This window comes from Tauraco erythrolophus, chromosome Z, assembly GCF_009769465.1.
Source record: "Tauraco erythrolophus isolate bTauEry1 chromosome Z, bTauEry1.pri, whole genome shotgun sequence".
NCBI lineage: Eukaryota > Metazoa > Chordata > Aves > Musophagiformes > Musophagidae > Tauraco > Tauraco erythrolophus.
In genome coordinates, this window is record NC_141496.1 from 50,519,139 (window position 1) to 50,538,406 (window position 19,268).

The following is a 19,268-nucleotide window of genomic DNA, read 5'->3' on the forward strand; positions in this document are numbered from 1 at the left end:
ACTGGTCAAAGAACATTTTTAATAGTTAGGATTTGAATACTGCATAGTTGTAACTGGCTGTAATTCTCCCTGGCAACCAAAAGACAATTTAGAGGACATTTACTCACATGCGCAGGGTAAAGCAGGCAAAAACATTTTCTACAAGAAATTGCTGATTAATTACACAAACGTGATTTCTTTTTCCTCATCAATTTCAGTGATTATGGGAAGAAGAAAATGTACTATTATTGATTGATCTGCATGCCAGATAGGAGGAAGGTCTCTCTCCACACCTTTTAAATCACACATTCTCACTTGAGATACAGAAATCTTTTTTTATCCTTATTACCAGCACGCAGGTGCTACCACAGCACTAAGCGAGGGTGGGAAAGGTACAAAGAAGTTCCGAACAGTGTTTATTGCTCACGTAGCAACACTGCCCTCACTCCTGCTAAAGGCTTTGAGTAAGAGCTATTTCCACTACCCCACAATTTCACTGAACTCAACATTGCAGTTATTGGCAAATAAGTATAGTGAATAATAATGACAGGAGTTGCAAAAACTGCTTTAGTGTTCTCTCTTGGTAAAGGAAAAAAAATAGAAAAAAAAAGAAAAAAAGAAGAAAACCAAACAAAATCCCCGAATTCTGTGTTTATGAGTTCCTGGCTAACTTACTTCCTCCCTGTGCCAGCTTTGCCTCAAGCAATATTGTTTGTGGATACCTGTAGCATTTCAAGATTATGAGCCATAGTGTAAGTTGGAAGTTATGCAATACCACAGAGTTTGCCCTTCACTCCGGGTTTCCCCAGGATTACCTGCTATTAAATTTTCCTGGTTCTTCTTCTCTAGCATGATGGAAGTCCAAGCTCAACTCTGCGTCAATGCCAAGACCACAGTAATTGTTCATCTGCACAATCTGACAAAAAAAAAAAATTGTATTATTTCCTCCTTATGTTTACAAATGAAGAGGTTCCAAAGTTTTTCAACAAAAGCAAGCTTTGCAGATGATCCTTCCAAGTCACTTGCATTTTGACAGATTCTGGAAAACATTTTCCAGAAACACTGCACTAAAAATAGAGCTGTACAGACAGCTGTTGACATGTGTAGTCATTATTTCCAAAGCATCGGAAACTTCAAAATTTAATCTTAATTGCAAGCAACAAGCACAAGGCAGTAGAAATAAAAGCAAACACAGAAACAAAACCAACCCAACTTCTCAAAGTGGTTCTACGCAATAACTACACAAGTTGCTGAACACTAATGCCGCTTATTTTTGGCATCAGCCATGGATTTATCATTACACCATTGGGAAGATGCTCTTCCCTACTTTGGAAGGTGACGATCTTACACCAGATGAGTGAAGAACTTGACCTCACCTACTCAAGCTGCATTTTAAATAGCTCCCTATATGTCAATCTCAAGTTCCTACAGATTTCAATCATTTCTGCAATTAATTCTTCCTTTGCATGCCAGTTCATTCCATAGCTTTCTATCCTAGTCCTTGACTCTCACACCTTTCACCTTTAAAAACCATATTGGGCACTCAGTGCAAATCAACCCTTGTCTCCACCAAGTGAAAAACAGATGGAACATGCACAACTTAAATCCTCTAACTGACACTTAATGCCTAGGATTTTCCAGCTATGGGACTAAACTATTAGATACTTGCTACCGTTATTACAACTTCCTATTTTCTTTTTGCCATCTCCTCGCCCAATTTCTTTGTTTTGTCTGAAGATAAACAGAACTAGGATTCACACAAAGCTCTGAAGTCACCATCTACAACCAACATTTTTATTTTTTTAAACAGAAACAAGTAATACGAACCAAGGAACAGGGAATTTCACTCAAAAAAAAAAAAAAACCACAGATGCCACCTACACAGACATGCAATGGTAGTAAGATGCCAGAAGGATTAACTTCATGTATATGCCACCAAATCATAGACATTTTTAAAACTGTTCAAGGAAAGACGACAGTACTTTTTTTCCCGGGGCGGGGGGATATTTTCTGGTCAACACTCCAGTTTCACTAGTGTTCTGGAAAAGTGTCTGGTGTTCCTTCAAAAAGCTTTTCTTATTTGAGAAACAGATTTCTTTCCAACTGAAGCAAATAGACATGCCACCGTCACTTAAATGTTTTCATTAATCCTCTATCATATACCTTTTACCAAACAGCTACAAAGTATGCTCTGCAGCCAACCGAAACTGAAGCACTAGATCCAGACATATTTCGTGTTCACTAAGGAATAGCTCAGTAAGGCCAAAGCTCAAAGACAGGTGTGCAATAAAAGATTAAACTATGTTAATATCTATCTAATCTATGTTAATAGGTATCTATCTAATATCTAGTGATTTTCACTAGAACAGCAGTTCCTATGAATCAAACCCAAATGGTGCTCAGCTCACCTTTGGAGGCTCAGGTTCTGCAACGCCATTCTCTGCACCTTCAGCTGGCTCTTCTGCATCCAAAAGGATAGTCCAGCGGTCCATAAGAACGTCATCCGCCTCATCCACAGACACCAAAATTGAGTAGGGGTCCTCTCCACTGTAGCCAGCTCCCCAGCGCAAGACCCTCCCTAAGTCATTACCTGGGCAACAATGAAAACCCTCAAAATAAATTGTATTTCCTAAGTTAGCTAAAAGCATCAAAAAGTGCATCAACCCTGTCCTACAAATCAAATTGCATTAAGGTGCTTCGAACAAGTCACGGAAGTAGTTAGATTGGACTGAAAAGTTAACAAGCAGAAAAAAATATCTAAGCCTTGTTGTGGTTGCACACGTGCTTAGTATCACATACTGATACTCTGTCTGACTTGAAAAGTTTTCACAAAAAGTGATAGAAAAACCCGTTACAGAGTCGTGAATTCAGGGTATGGCTGAGTTCACTGATCTACAACAAGGGCTGATGTACCTGTGGTTGTCAAGGGGAGATCTTTTGCCCTCTCCAGCTCCTGCCCCCAGAGACACATCCATAACCTGGTGCTCTTTTTTCCTTCAGAAAGCGTGACTGACATCTCATCAAAAAGCCAATATTGCATTTGCTCTCCAACACTGGCCAGAACTGAGTCATGGCATATCTACTGCAAAACTGAGGTGTTTGTCAGATGGATCATAGACTCATGGAATGGTTTGGGTTGAAAGGGTCCTTAAAGATCATTTAGTTCCAACACCCTCTTGCCATGGACAGGGACACCTTTCACTAGGCCAGGTAGCTCAAAGCCCCATTCAACCTGGTATTGAACACTTTCAGGGATGGGGCAGCCACAACTTCTCTGGGAAACCTGTTCCAGGGCCTCACCACCCTCAGAGGGAAGAATTGCTTCCTTAAATCGATTTCAGATCTCCTCTCTTTCAGTTTAAAGCCATTGCCCCTTGTCCTATCACTACATGCCCTTGTAAAAAGTCCCTCTCCAGCTTTCTTGTAGGCCCCCTTCAGGTACTGGAAGGCTGCTAAAAAGTCTTCTCAGAGCCTTTTCTTCTCCAGGCTGAACAACCCCAACTCTCTCAGCCTGTCTTCTTAGGAGAAGTGTTCCAGCTCTCAGATCATTTTTGTGGCCCTCCTCTGGACTCGCTCCAGCAGCTCCAAGTCCTTCTTACGTTGGGGTCCCCAAAGCTGAATGTAGTATTCAAGGTGGGGTCTCATGAGAGCAGAGTAGAGGGGCAGAATCACCTCCCTCGACCTGCTGCCTACGCTTCTTTTGATGCGGCCCAGGACACGGTTGGCTTTCTGAGCTGCAAGCGCACATTGCCAGCTCATGTTGAGCTTCTCGTCAATCAACACCCTTAAGTCCTTCTCCTCAGGGCTGCTCTCAATCTATTCTCCCCCCAGATTGTATTTGTGCTTGGGATTGTCCTGACTCATGTGCAGGAGCCTTAGCCTTGTTGAACTTCATGAGTTCACACAGGCTCACCTGTGTCAAGGTCCCTCTGGATGGCATCCCTTCCCTCCAGCATGTCCACAACACCACACAGCTTGGTGTCATCAGCAAACTTGCTAAGAGTGCACTCAGTCCACTGCCTATGTCACCAACGAATATGTTAAACAGTGCCGATCCCAATACCGACCTCTGAGGAACACCACTTGTCACTTGTCTCTACTTGCACATCAAGCTGTTGACTGCTACTCTTTAAGTGTGATCATCCAGCCAATTCCTTATCCACCAAGTGGTCCACCCGTCAAATGCATGTCTTTCCAATTTAGAGACAAGGATTTCATGTGGGACAGTGTCAAATGCTTTGCACAAATCCAGGTAGATGACATCAATTGCTCTTCCCTTATCCACCAATACTGTCACCCCGTCATAGAAGGCCATCAAACGTGTCAAGCACTATTTGTCTTTAGTGAAGCCATGTTGGCTGTCACCAATCGCCTCCTTATTTACCATGCGCCTTAGGATTATTTCCAGGAGGATCTGCTCCATGATCTTGCCAAGCACAGAGGTACGACTGACTGGCCTGTAGTACACCAGGTCTTTCTTTTTTCTCTTTTTAAAAATGGGGGCTATGTTCCCCCTTTTCCAGTCACTGGGAACTTCACCAGACTGCCATGACTTCTCAAATATGACGGTCCCAAACCTGATCTTCTCCTACAAAGGGCAGTTCTTCATTCTCCCAGTCCCTGCCTTTCCCTGCTGCAACTTGGGCAGTGTGGCTAGAGCACTCACCAGTGAAGACTGAGACAAAAAAGTCATCAAGTACCTCAGCATGCTCCATACCCAGGGTAATCAGGTCTTCTGTTTCCTTCCAGAGAGGGCCCACATTTTCCCCTAGTCCTCCTTTTATCACTGACATACCTATAGAAGTTTTTCTTGTTGCCCTTGATGTCCCTGGCCACATTTAACTCTATCAGGGCTTTAGCTTTCCTAACCTGATCTCTGGTTACTCGGACAATTTCTCTGTATTCTTCCCAGGCTACCTGTCCTTGCTTCCACCCTCTATAGGCTTCCTTTTTGTGTGCATAAATAAAGATAAACCTTCTGGATGACTGCTGCCCTCAGAATAATGATGCTTGGTGTGATTCTCACCTGTTCCTAAAGGTAAGATGGCAACCGAGGGCTCTGAGCACACCAGCTTGTGCCTGATCTCCTCCAGTGCACCAAGGACCCAGCCGACAGTGCCATCTCCTCCGCATACCAGCACTCGAAAGGAGGGAACTTTAGAGAACGTGTGAAACCTCCGTTGAGAAACAAAGAGAAACAAAGCAAAGGGGCAAAGAAATCTTACAATGCAGTAGAGGAAATGCAAAGCCTCTCAATATGCTATTTAAGATAACACATTATTATTTGATTTTGTGCCCCCCTTTACCATCAGTTTCAGGATCAACTTCAGCAAACTGAACGGAAAAATAGAAACTTTTAGATAAAGCTGTTTAAAAAGAGTGAAAACCACATTCTTCCAAGATTCTTCACAGCTAGAGTTAAATTGTTAATGACTTCTTTTTTTTCAAAGATACAGTGGTCTAACTATTCTGAATTTCAACGTGAACATCTATAACTCTAAATCCTAGTGGAGATGTTGATTAGTGGTGGTGGGTTTTTTTTTACTTAGTCATAGGACTCATAGTACATTTTCCTCTTTGTAGTACTATTTTCCTGGTCGCTCTTACATTTTGTGACTTCTCATCCTACACACTGAAATATCCTGCAAAGGAATTTTTATTTCCCGTTGCACTAGAACAAATGAACACGAGGCAGCATTTTGCCATAAAGCTACAGAAGAACTCTATGGGCAAAACAAAATGAATGAATTACTGAAGTTGCAGCTTGAACTGCCTCAGAAAGACAGAACTACACAGTTCTGACAAAACACTTCAGTTTGTGCAGCTTCTTTTTCTTGCTTCCTGCGTAAGCTGTGTTTCTCCCACGAAAGCTTTTGTTTTGAACGGCTTGTCATGACCATTCTTTGTTAATCCACTGCTGAAGGAATAAGGCTACTCTGAGTAGATTACAACCATCACTTCCAGTTTTATGAAGCTGGTAACAAAGTGGTGTTGATTAAATCAAGTAATTGGTTCCTGCATCCCCATAAGCACATTATGTTCCGTTCCTTGTATTTAGAAATGTTGCAGCTGTGATCAGGCAGGGCCTGTTGATTCTGCAATTGTGGCCAAGTTTCAAGAGTCAAGATAGAATATTTTATTATACTTTCCTGTTAGTTCCCATGAAACATCAGAGGCAATAAAAGCAAAAACGAGTCCTCATCAGGCAACGTGACATTTCTCTTTCCATCCCCATTCGATTATAAAATCCTTTTATTTTTAGTAATTATTAAATCTGTGTTACTGTAAAGTACATCTGACTTTCCCAGGACTGGACTCTACTGACAAGTACATCAGGCATTATTCTATTATCTTTTCTTTAGAGAACCTCTAAGTTTAAATCTGTTTTCACAGTGAGAGCCAGTCAGGAGAAGTGATCCACTTCTCTGGTTTTCAGGAACAGAACAGAAGCAATTTAGATCTTCATAACAAGTGAATCTGATCCATTATTTCAAAAAATAACAAAACAACATAAATAAAAAAAATTTAAAAATACAATGACTTACCCAGGCAGTGGGCCACCATTGGTAAGTTCAAAGACCTGATGTGGGTTTAGCAGCTTTCTAAAACTGTACAGCAGATCCCGACCTTTCAGACCACCACTTTTTGGATTCACAAATACAAGAAGCGGGCAGCAGTTCCGTGGTATCTTGGAAGCCTGAAAGAAGACAAGAAAAAGGATTATCCAAAATGATGACTAGGCAGGAAGATTACTGCTGCATCTCAGAAGTATTTTCTGATTCTTCCTCAATGCTTAGTAAAAAATTCCATATTTGATGAATAAAAAGATTCATGTCCAGACAATGGACAGGTTAGCTGCTGATCTTGTTCAGCTGGTAACTGAAGTTTCCTTAACGCACTACAACTACACAGTTGACCCTAACATTAAAAACAAAGGCACTGCAAGTAGTACTTCTGACTTATTTTCAGTAAACAGTCTGTGCCAAAGAACAGTGTGAGATAAGGTACCTTCCAGAGTCATGTACAATTCAAACACTTTCCCTGCAAAGAAAGGATTTCTCCTAAAACCAACTGAAACATTTGTCTTAAGTTTCGTGGTTGTCTTAGAATACATGTTAATTTATAAGGACAAAACATTTCAGAATGAGAGTTTGGGGCAGACACTGGCATGACCCTCCCCATGAAATAAGAGGCTAAAACCTTCTTTTAAAAATATGTCTTCAAAATTTTTAATCAGGAGGATTTAGTGCCAATATCTTGGCACCAAAATACCTCTCACCTCTACTGAAGCTACTGCTGAAAGGGCTCTCAAAGCATGGCCGTGCTGCGGGGGAGCTTGGTATCCCATCCAGAAACCATTCTAAAGGAAGCCACTGTACATAGCAGAGGAGGAATTTCCTAGGGTATTCTATAGACTCCATGGGAACAGTACCTGCATCCTCACTGGAGGTCAAAACTTCCAGCCACCAGAACCAGCCCCTTGGGACTAGTTTTCAGCCAGCCAGCCTAGAAATCATTCTGTAAAATGGTTTGTAAATGGTTCTAGAAAGACCAGAAAATGCCAACATTCCTTTCATTTGTCCTGCCACAGGGCTGTGAGGCAGGTACATTTCAGAAAAGTGCGTCAGGCATTTCAACACGCACATTTCAAAACCAACACGTTTGCCACAGTCCCCGAGTCATGGTAATTTGTATTTACAAATTGGACAGCATTCAGGGAACAGCAATTTGTCACGAAGCTGACAGGGTGGATTCAGGGAACAGAAAAACAGTGCTAAATATAAGTCAATTTAGACAAGAATGATTCGGGGGTCGGTAAGGCAGCAGCATGACCGCAGTGCGCAAACATGTGGAGAGATACCAACAGCTACGGAGGGGAGCAGACAGCACCCAGGGAGCCTGTCGGCTGCTGCCTGTGAGCGACCGCCAGAAAGCAGGAAGTAAGGCGAAGAATAGAGAAATCAGGATAAATTAATGAGTAATTTTGTATGGAAGCGAACTGGAGTCTGATGTTGAGATACCCCAGACCATCGTCTACCTGTGAGCTGACGTGGACACTCAAAAACACATCATCATTTGAGGCTTCCCAGTCTTTGAGAGATTTCCTCATGTTTTGCTTTCCTGAAAGAGCTGGGTGCTAATCTTCTGCAAGTCCCATCCTACCAGATGTGTCAAGATACCCACAAACACATAAAAATCCTTCTACTTTGTCTCGGCGCCTACATGAGAAATGCCCTCTGCCATCCAGTGTGACTCACAGGCACAAACAGAAAACACACTGGGAAGAACACCACTAAGCAGGTAAGAAGGTTGGTGGAGCAGGAATATGTCTCCTCTCGCCCCTTCCTTCCTCATCCTTTAGATTCTACCAGAGACAATCGGTTTGAAAATACATACGTTTTCTCAAAAGAAAAATTAGCCAAACAAGGGCTATTTTGGCTGACAAAGAGCCAGAGAAGCCTCAAAATTTTGTTTCAGTGGAAAGGTTTCACTGCTGGTAAAACAGTGAGACAGACGCTGCAAAGCTGTTCATGCAGCTTTCTCCAGAGGAATCATCTTCATGCTATACTGTGACGACTGCGAGGCCAAAACACCTCTCGCCTCCATATTCAGGCTTTATAGGAAAAGGGGAAGCAATTATTCAAAACTGGTCCAACACAGAACAAGGGTAATACATTTACTTCTGTTAAGCACATGGAAAGGATATTTGTAGCCAGCAAAGGAAGTCTAAGGAAAACAATGCATGCCACTGTCACAAAAAGGAAAGACTTCTTGAGTTGTAAGGTCAACAGCTCAAGGATCCACACATCCCAATGAGAGAAGTGAATTTCCTCCCCTCGAGCCATCACAGACATTATTAAAAATAGTAAGCAGAGCTCTGGCTTTTCCAGAAGTAAAGCCCTTCTCATTACTCCATCAGTTCTTGCACCATCATCTGCCATATGCCATTATGAATGGTCCTTTGAAAATCCCACAAGCAACGGAACAGCTCTGAAAGGAAACACCAGGTCCCATGGGGTAACAGGGCAAATCATTCCCTTCCTGCTCTCTCTGTTTCAGCTTCTACTCTGCCTTACCTTCTCACCTGACCATGACCCATTGCTTCCTTTTCAAAGCTTTTTTACTACCTAAATTTCACCTTCAGTCATTTCAACTTTCTGAACAATACAAGCTACCTGAAACCTCAGGCTTGGTCCAATGCCTGGAAACTTGTGGGGTTTAAAAAAAAAAAGGCGGTAAGAGGGTAATAGAAAGAAAAAATTATCTGTTCTGCAGCTCAAAGTCAAGAAAAACTTTTCAAAAAAGAATGAGAGAAAAGAAACCAGCCCAACATTCAAGTCAAACAAATACCTTACTTGAGTGTAGACAAGAATGTTTGATTACCTTCTCTTCTTCAGGAAATCAGTTTCTAAAAATACTGGGTTTGGATATTTAGAAGTGACATGTGGAACACATGTTTTATATTACTTGCTTTTATAGGCAAATTCTAACGCACTGGGTTTAAAACCAAGTAACTAAAATAATTCACAAGGAACTTCAGGGAATTAAAATTATTTTTGAGACGTGGTAAGCTCCAAGGCATTCAAACACACAGCTGTGTTTTGGAAAGTTGTCTGAGATCTTACTCAAGTAAATATATATTGTTGCAAATATATATTTACCGTTTCTACAAAACTGCCATCTAAATTTCCTAATTGTCAAGTGTCAATATTTTACCAAAAAAATAATAAAAAAAAAGGGGGAAATATTTACCCTGAATGCTACTAAGTTCCAGAAGCAGTTGCAGAGAATGCCTGGAGCTAATACCTGCATGTAGTGTAAACTGAGCAGTCCTACCACTCAAAACTATCTTTGTTCAAGTATGTCCAAATGTAAATCCTTAACTATACCTACTTAGGACTAAATGCACCTATGTAGAATAAACAGAACTGTTCTACAAAGCGCTCAGCCTTACAGTTAACTTGCTTCCCATCATCACTCTTCATTAAAGAAACACTGCTAAATCTGTGGATACAGGCCAGCTTCTAAGCAAATTATTATTTTTCAGTAAGGGTTAGAAACTCTGTGACAGTACAGCAAAGCAGAGCTGCTGCATCGCTTTCTGAAAAGTACAGCTCCGTCAGGATTATGGCCGCATGGGTAGTACTCTTTACATTGCAGAATTTTTTTTAATCCCTTAATAAAGCCCCAGTGGGGACGTACGAATGAGTTTGTTACTGGGCAGAAGGGGATGCATGACTCACAGCCTGAGGACTCCCTTCCCCCTTTAGCCCTGGCTCTCTAAGCTTGAGGAGTGAAATCTGCAGAGAGGTTTTGTGTTGGGTGGCGTTCAGGAAGGAATTTATTGCTCGTTTCTTAGAGACAGCTGAAGGAGGCCGTGTGATTTAGACACTGTGACGGTCACTAGGAATTGCTTAATTTGTCAGGATTAGCACGACGCGTCTGCAGGCTGGGGCAAGATATTTATTATCCACGCTAATCCCCTTTCCGTTGAGCGTACTGGGTAATCGCATCTCACAACGAAGCCAAACAAGGCATTCTGTGCCACAGGCCTGCCAGCACGACAACCACAGCGCATCTCCCAGGGTGGTGGGCTGTCTCCAGGAACTGCTGATACCTCTAAGTGACAAGTAAAATTCCACATTTGCAAGCAGGCTGTCTGCAGCATCTCCCATGTGCAAGGACTCATGATGCCCCAAGCACAAACTTCCTTCACTCTGGCCAGAGAGTAGTCATTGAATCTGATGAGGACTGATGTGCAAGGCCTCCCAACGCAACCTGAGCAGCAGCTGGGTCAACACAGCAGGAGCTCAAGCCTTTTCTTTACTTTTTGGGGAACTGTGGCAGTGGAAGAAGAGTGGAAAGCAATCTTTCACAGTGTTTTGACTAAAAGGGTCATTAAACTATCACACTTTTAAGTTGGACACATTTGTGTGAGGAATTAGTGGAAAGATTGAAATGCAAAGTTTCACCCATTTGTGAAATTCCCACATCTTTTTCTACTACTGTTAAGGAACCTAAATACAGTACATCAGTACTCCACTGGCAAGTGGCATTAGTGGTGGAGCCACAAAAACTTGTCACCTTTGTGCTGATATTGGCCTCATACAACTCTGCCGATTTCCTTGTTTGCCAGTACTGCAAAAGGAGTTCTGGTAAATTAGCTTTCAATTCAAAGATTCAGCCCTGCCATGTCTTTCACTAGCGACCTGCAAAGCACCAATTTACTTCTGTGCTTTTATTGACTTTTAAGATTTGTTATGTTTGTTTGTTTGTTAAGTTGCAATTTGGAGAAAACATTCACTAACTGAAACCCTGTGGCCTTTGTTTTATCACCCATTCTTCTTCTGAGACTTCACATTCACCCTTCACTCTCTATTTCTTTGTATTTCACCCATAAGAGCAATGTCAAAGACAGTATAAATTTAATATTGTGCTCAGTTCCTGTGTAAGTATTTCCTGGTGCTGCATTTAAATGGTCATATATATAAACAAAGGCTTACAGTATCGTAGGATAAAAGGATAATCTAGGTTGGAAAGTACTTCAGGAGGTCATCTAGTCCAATTGCTACCCAAAGTAGGGTCAACAATCACTGATTAGTCTACTCTGGGTAATGAGAGAATGGCATAAGCTGAGTGGCCAAAGAACATACAAACAACACTTGAAATATTATTTAGATTTAACTCTTGGCTGATTTCAGTGAGATGACCAAATATAAACAATACATGCTGAAATGGAAACAAAATGTATGTGCACATGTACAGCCCCTCTCTCCTTCTTCTGTATTAGAAATTCATCCCTAGCAATGCCCTGAACTGGAGATTCTAAAAAATATCTTGCATCAGATAAGATAGCATTATTCGTATTTTCCTGGCATCAAGAAGTTCACTTCAAACATATCTAGTGTCAGAAAACCAGACACAAGTAATCAACAGTGGAGTATGTTCAACTTCACACATTGTGCACAAAATCTAGGCTCATAATGCATTTGCCTAAAAACCACTGAAAACAAGCAACCAGAAGCAGTCTCATCTTCATGCTGTCTTCTGTTCCTGGTAATAGAAACGCAAACATAATTTGGATGAGGAGGGACCTTGGTTCATAAGAATCTCACAAAACACAAAGCCTCTGCAGACACAAGACCAAGCCTCTCACTTTTTTTGGAGGGGGGATAGTTTCTAATCTTGCCAGTTTCATGTAAGCACTGCCACTAGTATCTGCTCATATAACAAAATAATTTTGCCTTCAGAAAACTTTGACAAGCACGGGACTCTTCAAATGGTAAAAGCAGTTAAGTCAGTATGCAACCATGGCTATTGAACTGGAGACCCTCCCATATAAAGTTGTTTCATAGTTCCCATAGTTCACAGTTTTTTAAGTTTTCAATGGAAGTTCTAAGTCATCAAACCAAGACCCTCACTTCACTTACCGTCATTCAACTCCAGAAAGACAGTAACTGCAAGATACACAACAGCTCAGCAGAAAGTAACTATGGCCACACTCTCTTTTGGACAGAATCTACATCATCCTAGTTAAAAATCACTTTGCTCAGTGAACCATTGCACTTTTCACCCTGAATCTGCTTTATTAATATGAAACCTATTATTAAACTAAGTGATTCACAGGAAAGTGATTTGTAACCATAAAAATTAATAATCAGAATCAAGCCTGAATTTGTGAAAGGACTCTTGCATTAAGTCTTTCAAAAGAGTATTTTCCTCTGATATCCACAATGCAGCATTTAAACAAGGTCGAACTCCCTCTGCTACAGAATGAGGGAAATGAAGATACTGCAAATGTGAAGATTAGCAGCAGTACTTTTACCTCATGGTTACCGAGGAAATACATTTAGTCCTCCAAACAAAGTTGTTGTAAGTGTTTTAAGACATGCCAGCCAAAACTAAAACCCCACCTAACTTTCTGATCACTGAAAGAAATAAAGAGGAAAAAGAGAATTTTCATTTTCTCCACTTTACAGTTGTATAGTTATGCACTTGTATAGTTATTCCTGACAACTCAACAGTAACAGAACAAGTGACTTAACCCAAATAAGTATATCATATATATGAAGTATTTTTTTTCCATTCGCACTACTTACAGAAACTCACTGTATGGCTCCTTTGAACAAAATGTATTTTCATTTACTTCCAGCAGAAAAAGTCCTAAGGTAGTTGTCTTCCTTTTAAAGACACATTTTAAATTCAAACCCAACTCTTACCATAACTTCAGGAATCACCACGGCATGCAGAGGCTTGTCATTGACAGTTGTATCTTTAACGAGCATATATATTCTTTCAGCTTCAGAAAAGCAGGAAATTTCGAGTACAACAGCACCTGTAAAGAGGCATCAGAACTACATTTTGTATTTTCTGTTATTGTTAGGAAGTCAGTATCATCACAGCGAAAGTTAACACAGGATGTTATTCAGTAAAAGTTACTGTGCAACACTTGTGGTTGTTGGTTATCAGCGAATTGGGCTGTTTTGGGTTTTAAGCCTTCCCTCATACCCCCAAACACACCCTTAGCTTTGTTAAAGCTAAGTAGTTTGAGGACAAGAAGAACAGCAGCACAGAAATAATGTGTATTTAAACACTTCCTTTGAGCTTCAGACGTATGGCCTATTTCCATACTCTTTATTGTAACTAATAGGCCGTTCTCATCATGTGAAAGTGACAAAGGTATCATGTTTCATTTTGTATCTCACTATTAAAAATCCAGTAGTTCCATTCATTGACCGTATCTCAGTAAGAATTATTACAAGCAAAGATTTGGTTTGAGAATCAGTTTAAGATCTTTATGTCAGCTTAGGTCCTGTATGGGGAAGTTGGGGAAGAAGGGAAGGCAAAAGAGAAAAATAAAAGAAAAGAAAATACTGACAAGTTAGTTTAAAATATGATATTTAGTGAGGAGGAAAACAGAGCAGAACAAGAACAAAGTGCAGAACAAGAACAAAGTGCATAACAAGACAGCACATGAGATATAAGCTCATGTGTTGGTAACACAACCTGGCTGCAGCAAAAAGTGAAAGTCAGGAAGTTATCCGAAACAAAAATACTCAGAAAGTGAAAACACACAAAGGACAATAGAAACCACATAAAGCAGAAACATCTAAAAAAACCCTGTGCAGGTAAATTCCATTTAAATGAAGCTGTGACATGAGAAGAGTAACACAAAACCACTGACAAACATGAAAAGTAGAAGACACATCTGAAGGCTTTATGGTTTTCCTTAGGAAAAAAAAAATCGGTATTAACTAGCCATGTGGAGACAGTAAATGCACAAAGGAAGCATGCATCAGTCTTCAAAACCACGCTACAGGAAGATTCATTTAGCAATCGTGAAAGTTAAACCTGTCAAAGGCCGTGAAACATCTCAGACATGGACACCTAAACATACAAAAGATGAATTCCACACTTTTAAGTTTTACCAAATGCAGACCTCCACCTGACGACTGCACTAAAGCTGCACAGAGCCACTGCTGCTCTGGCTCTCAGAAGCCTCACAGCTTCTCTGACCTTGCTGAAATAAAATTTGTGCAGCAAAAGGAAAGCAACAGTTCAAAGGATGAATGCAGAGATGAGTGTACTGATTTTCTTCAGGCTTCCAGCAACTGAACCCCCACTGAACACCGTGCTAGGAAACAGTGACTGTGAAACAATCCCATCAAGTTCAAAAGCAGTACTGAATTATAGTATTTTAGAAGTCAAAATAAAGAGAGTGCACTTGAGGGGTTTTTAAAAGTCCAGTAGTGTTAGACTATTCGGTTGAAGTGCAACTTCAAAAATTATTTTTATGATGAAATATCACCATTTTCTGGTGCACAAGGCATGAAGTCAACCTTTTAATTTTTTTTAATAAGGTAACACTAATCCACTGCTCTTCATAAATATGTGTTACATTCTATCTGAAGGGCTTTTTGCTTATGCAGTAAGACTAACATACTCTGAGCTTAGAGCCTCTAGTATTAGGCTGCAGTTTTGAAAATAGACACTGTTTGCAAGAGTAAAAAATCTTAATGCTTACCTTGTGCTTGATAAACATGAGTCACAGAGACTACATTTGCTGCAAAGAGTAAAAATATAAACACATAAAACCTTGGGCACATTTAGAGTAAATATTTAAAATATTTTTAAAAGTTACATAAATATAATATAAATAAATATTAAAAGTTATACAAATATAGGGAGAACCTCCAGCTAACACTTTCCCTCTCCTAAGTTTACTTTGCAAGTTAGAAAAGCTAAACTGATTTTCATAAAAGGTGACTATGAATTCTTTCTGGCATTTAAAGCTTAATTCCTCTTGAAGTTACATGAAAGATTGGGAAAAACGCTTCTTTTTGTGAAACAAAAAAGCACAATGCATTCCTGGCACTGTTCATAGAACACATTGGTTGAAAGACTATTACGAAAAATCAACTACACTTCTTTGAAAATTAAAAATAAAATTCTTTTCACTGAGTGCTTGTCCATATGTGTTCCCACACATTGCTCATACTTCTCCATAACCAGGCACAGAGCTCATTAACAACATGGAGGACAGCCCACTCAAAAAATGTCACGAGATTAATAAAGACGAGGAACATTCATGCACAGGGAATAAAAATGCATTGCCATAATTTGAATGGTGTAAGGTATGTAAAGTTCAATTCTAAAAGTGATGTTTTTTCACAAAAAAAAAACCCAGTGTTGTCACATATAAATCAAGCGATGTAATAACGTGAATAATGAGCTGTCAGATCTCTCATGCAACCAAGAACACGTTAAAATTAATTAAAAAAAACAACCTATGAGAGTATAAGGCAGACTGATTTTTCAAATAAGGTCAGAAAATGTTAAGAAAAAAACAACAAAAAGGAGCAATAGATGCTACTACATTTTAATCTGTACAGGTGAATATATCTCAAAATGTACCTGCTTACTTACTTTTGATAGCCAATTCATCCTTGAGGATATTTGTGTATTCTTCAGGGGAAAGCTGAGGTGGAAGGCCACCAACAAATAAATTTACTCGTACAATCGATTTACTGTTTTCCACAATGTAAAATCTTGTTTGATTCATCTGACGTATTGAAGTCTACCAAAAAAGAAAAATAAATTACGTGACATTTGGCAAGAAGATACCGTGAAACAAAATCCCAAGTAGTTCTGAACTTAGCAATCAAGTCCTCTATGCCTAGAGAATATCATGAACAGAAAGAAACTTCAGTCCGACCACTTGGCTTCTCTACAGACGTGCCAGTTGAGGGGGTAACTGATTATTTACTTTTTCTGTAAGAAAGGGGACTCTACTTGCTATAAAGAAGCATCATGTTTCTTTTTCATATTTACCTTTCTTATGTCCTTGAGTCTGTTAAGAATCAGTTCTTGATTGTCCAAGACCATACGCTGAACTAGAGACAGCAAGAACATTAATCATGTTTGAAAGCGCTGTAAGTTATTATCAGGCTCAATTAACCAAAAACGATACAAAAAAATTCACAACTCTGCATACAATGAACATTAACATAAACGACCATGCAGACCTGAACTACTCATTATTCCACAGAAAAGCCACGCAAGGTGCTTTGAACAGTCTGACTTTGTTCACAGTTCTTAAAACACCAGCCTCCTTTAAAAAAAGGCAGAAACAGGTTGAAGCCACTCAAAAGACAAGCAGTACTTCAGTAACAAGCTGTTCGACAGCAGACTTTAAACTACATTCCCTGACAACTACAGTAATAACCAACTTCTGTATTTCATTAAAATATTAAAACAATTTTAACAATTTCCAGCTAAAGCAATGTTGTAAAGGAAGCTTTAAAACAGAGGACCAGAAACCAACCAAGGTAAGACACAGGCTACAATAACCTTATAAAACAACTTACTCATAATGCTTACAAAGAAAGCAAAGTATCAGTCCAGTATTTGAACTACAAAGATCTACAAAGATATTTACTCGGATGTGGCCAGGGCATCATCAGACTACTTCAGTGGCTTTATTTATCTCTCCATGCAGCCTTACAAATAATGAAGCACAAAGGGATGTGAACTTGGAGAACACCAGCTCAGCTCCTGCAGGACCACAAACCTCTTGAGCAATGCTAGTACTGCGTATTTCTGTACTTCATAAAGCACACACACACTCCTTGGACTATCACAGGACTCAAACGTGTGGTTGGTTGGGGCAGTGTCAGGGGGAAAGAGGAGAGAAAGAAGGGAGCCAAATGAACTTTATAATTAATGTTTACTAAATAACTGCAGTTAAGAACATTCTGTCAGTTAAAGGCAGCTCCCCAAAACAGAGTTCTTTGGCAAAGTTTCAATACCCACCAGAAACCACTAATAAACCTTTATGTGACGAGGAAAGAGAAGGGAACCATATTCCCACAGGACACACAAGATTGAAAAGAACCAACATCACTTCTGATTAAGTATTTCAACATGAATTCTGATTTGTGAAATTTCATTTGTGAAAGCATTTATTGTAAAACAATTAACTGTGACTGTGTTAAAAATTAAAAAAACCAAAAAAGCTAGAAGATCAGTTTCAGACGTGCCTTTGGTCAGTGCTTCACTTACCTTGCTTACTGCCCATAAGCATTTCCACCAATTTGAAATTCTGGAGGCACTCCATCTGCCAAAAGATGCAACATGTAAGTGTAGTCTCCGAATGAAATATAATTTTGCCAAATGTTTACATTAACATTGTGTTATATGCTGCACACACAGAGCATGGAAAATCAAGCAATTTCAAATCACCCAAGATGTTATTCCCCTAACCCACTCCTCCTGAAGCAGGAATAATCTTCATTTTACACACTCAGCCTTCCACACATGGCATCAAGCTCCCGTGCCCTTAACTATGGCCGCATGCTCACAGCCCCAAATTGATGGGGCAGCTGTAAAGCACAGTTAACTCTACCCCCTTTCAGTGACCAGCAGCTCAACTAGGATATTTTCCAGCATGTCCTTCCAGAGAAAGTAGGCAGGACTGGGCATGAACTTGCTCTTTGAGAACATGGCCCAGGAAACAGGCTTCGCCAAAGCAGGCTGACTGGTCCCCATTTCCTGGGGCACTTCACCAGCACTGATAGAACAAAACCCTCTTCACATGTGCCACAGTCTCTTCTTCAAACTATACTGCCAGGGACCACCTGAGTCCCTCACAGCCAGATAAGAAAACCTGGCACAGCCAAGAGTTGAATCATTTAGTAGGATTATTGCAATCCTGGAAACATACAATATTCAGGATTTTTGGCCTTGAGACTCAGAGGACAAATGATCTTGCTTTAAAAGCCTCAACTGCCTACATTTGCTTTGCCTGAAATTTGATGAAACAGACTTGGAGGGGATCTTCAGCACAGGCAAATCCTGGATATTAAAAAGAATAAACTAGAATAGAAGAGATTAGACTATTTCAGTTGGAAGGGAAGCATCAATGATCATCTAGTCCAACTGCCTGACCAATTCAGGGCTGACCAAGTTGAAGTATGTTATTAAGGTCATTGCCCAAACACTTCAAACACTGACAGGCATGGGGCATCAACCAGCTCTCTAGAAAGCCTGTTCCAGTGTTTGACCAGCCTCCCAGTAAAGAAACACTTCCTAATGTCAAATCTGAACGTCCCCTGGCACAGCTTTGAACCATTCCCACGCGTCCTATCACTAGGTACCAGGGAGAAGAGATCAGCACCTCCCTCTCCACTTCCTCTCCTCAGGAAGCTGTAGAGAGCAACAAGGTTGCCCACTTTTCTCCAAACTATACAAGCCTAAAATCCTTAGACGCTCCTTATGGGACATTCCTGTAAGAGACTGCCTATATGCGCATCTTTGTACAGGAAAAGGAGAAAATCCTTTAAAAAACTATCAATATCAGAGAAATTTCAATTGAGCTAAGTAGTTAAGTCTCTTACAACAGCAAACTAGCTTTCCAAATACAGAAACGTGGAGATCCTCCCCAGAGTATTCAACTATCCACTGTTTGACAGTTACTTTTTTCAGACGAGACAAGACTTCAGTAGAGATTCTCCAATTTTTGTTAAAAGGTCCACAGCACTTGAGGAAAAGGACTGGAACCCAATCTTAGAACCATCCTAAGGCGCAAAACAAGCTGCATGCGCTACATAGCCACCTACACCTAGACAGAGATCTACAATTACCACCTACTGCAGAGAGCTAGCCTCATGACATTCCTACGTACCCTGTAAATAACCAGTGGTCGTCATGTAAAAGGTGGTGGTCACCCTGTGTGAGCACGGCTGTTCTCTAGAGCAGCGAAAGCGTGCCGATCTGCTGGCGTGCTCACG

At 40.4% G+C, this 19,268-nt stretch overlaps 1 protein-coding gene across 1 annotated transcript in view; it reads right to left on the reverse strand.

The window, feature by feature from the left end:
• Window positions 1-19,268, reverse strand: part of DGKQ (diacylglycerol kinase theta) — a 105,268-nt gene that overhangs the window by 12,342 nt on the left and 73,658 nt on the right. Inside the window, exons 11-19 of the mRNA XM_086629020.1 lie at window positions 17,542-17,596; window positions 16,312-16,373; window positions 15,907-16,057; window positions 15,005-15,043; window positions 13,200-13,315; window positions 6,525-6,676; window positions 5,006-5,154; window positions 2,388-2,569; window positions 795-895 (exon numbers count right to left, since the gene is read on the reverse strand). Coding sequence (XP_086485146.1) covers window positions 795-895; window positions 2,388-2,569; window positions 5,006-5,154; window positions 6,525-6,676; window positions 13,200-13,315; window positions 15,005-15,043; window positions 15,907-16,057; window positions 16,312-16,373; window positions 17,542-17,596 — 1,007 coding nt within the window. The remainder of the gene's footprint in view (window positions 1-794; window positions 896-2,387; window positions 2,570-5,005; window positions 5,155-6,524; window positions 6,677-13,199; window positions 13,316-15,004; window positions 15,044-15,906; window positions 16,058-16,311; window positions 16,374-17,541; window positions 17,597-19,268) is intronic.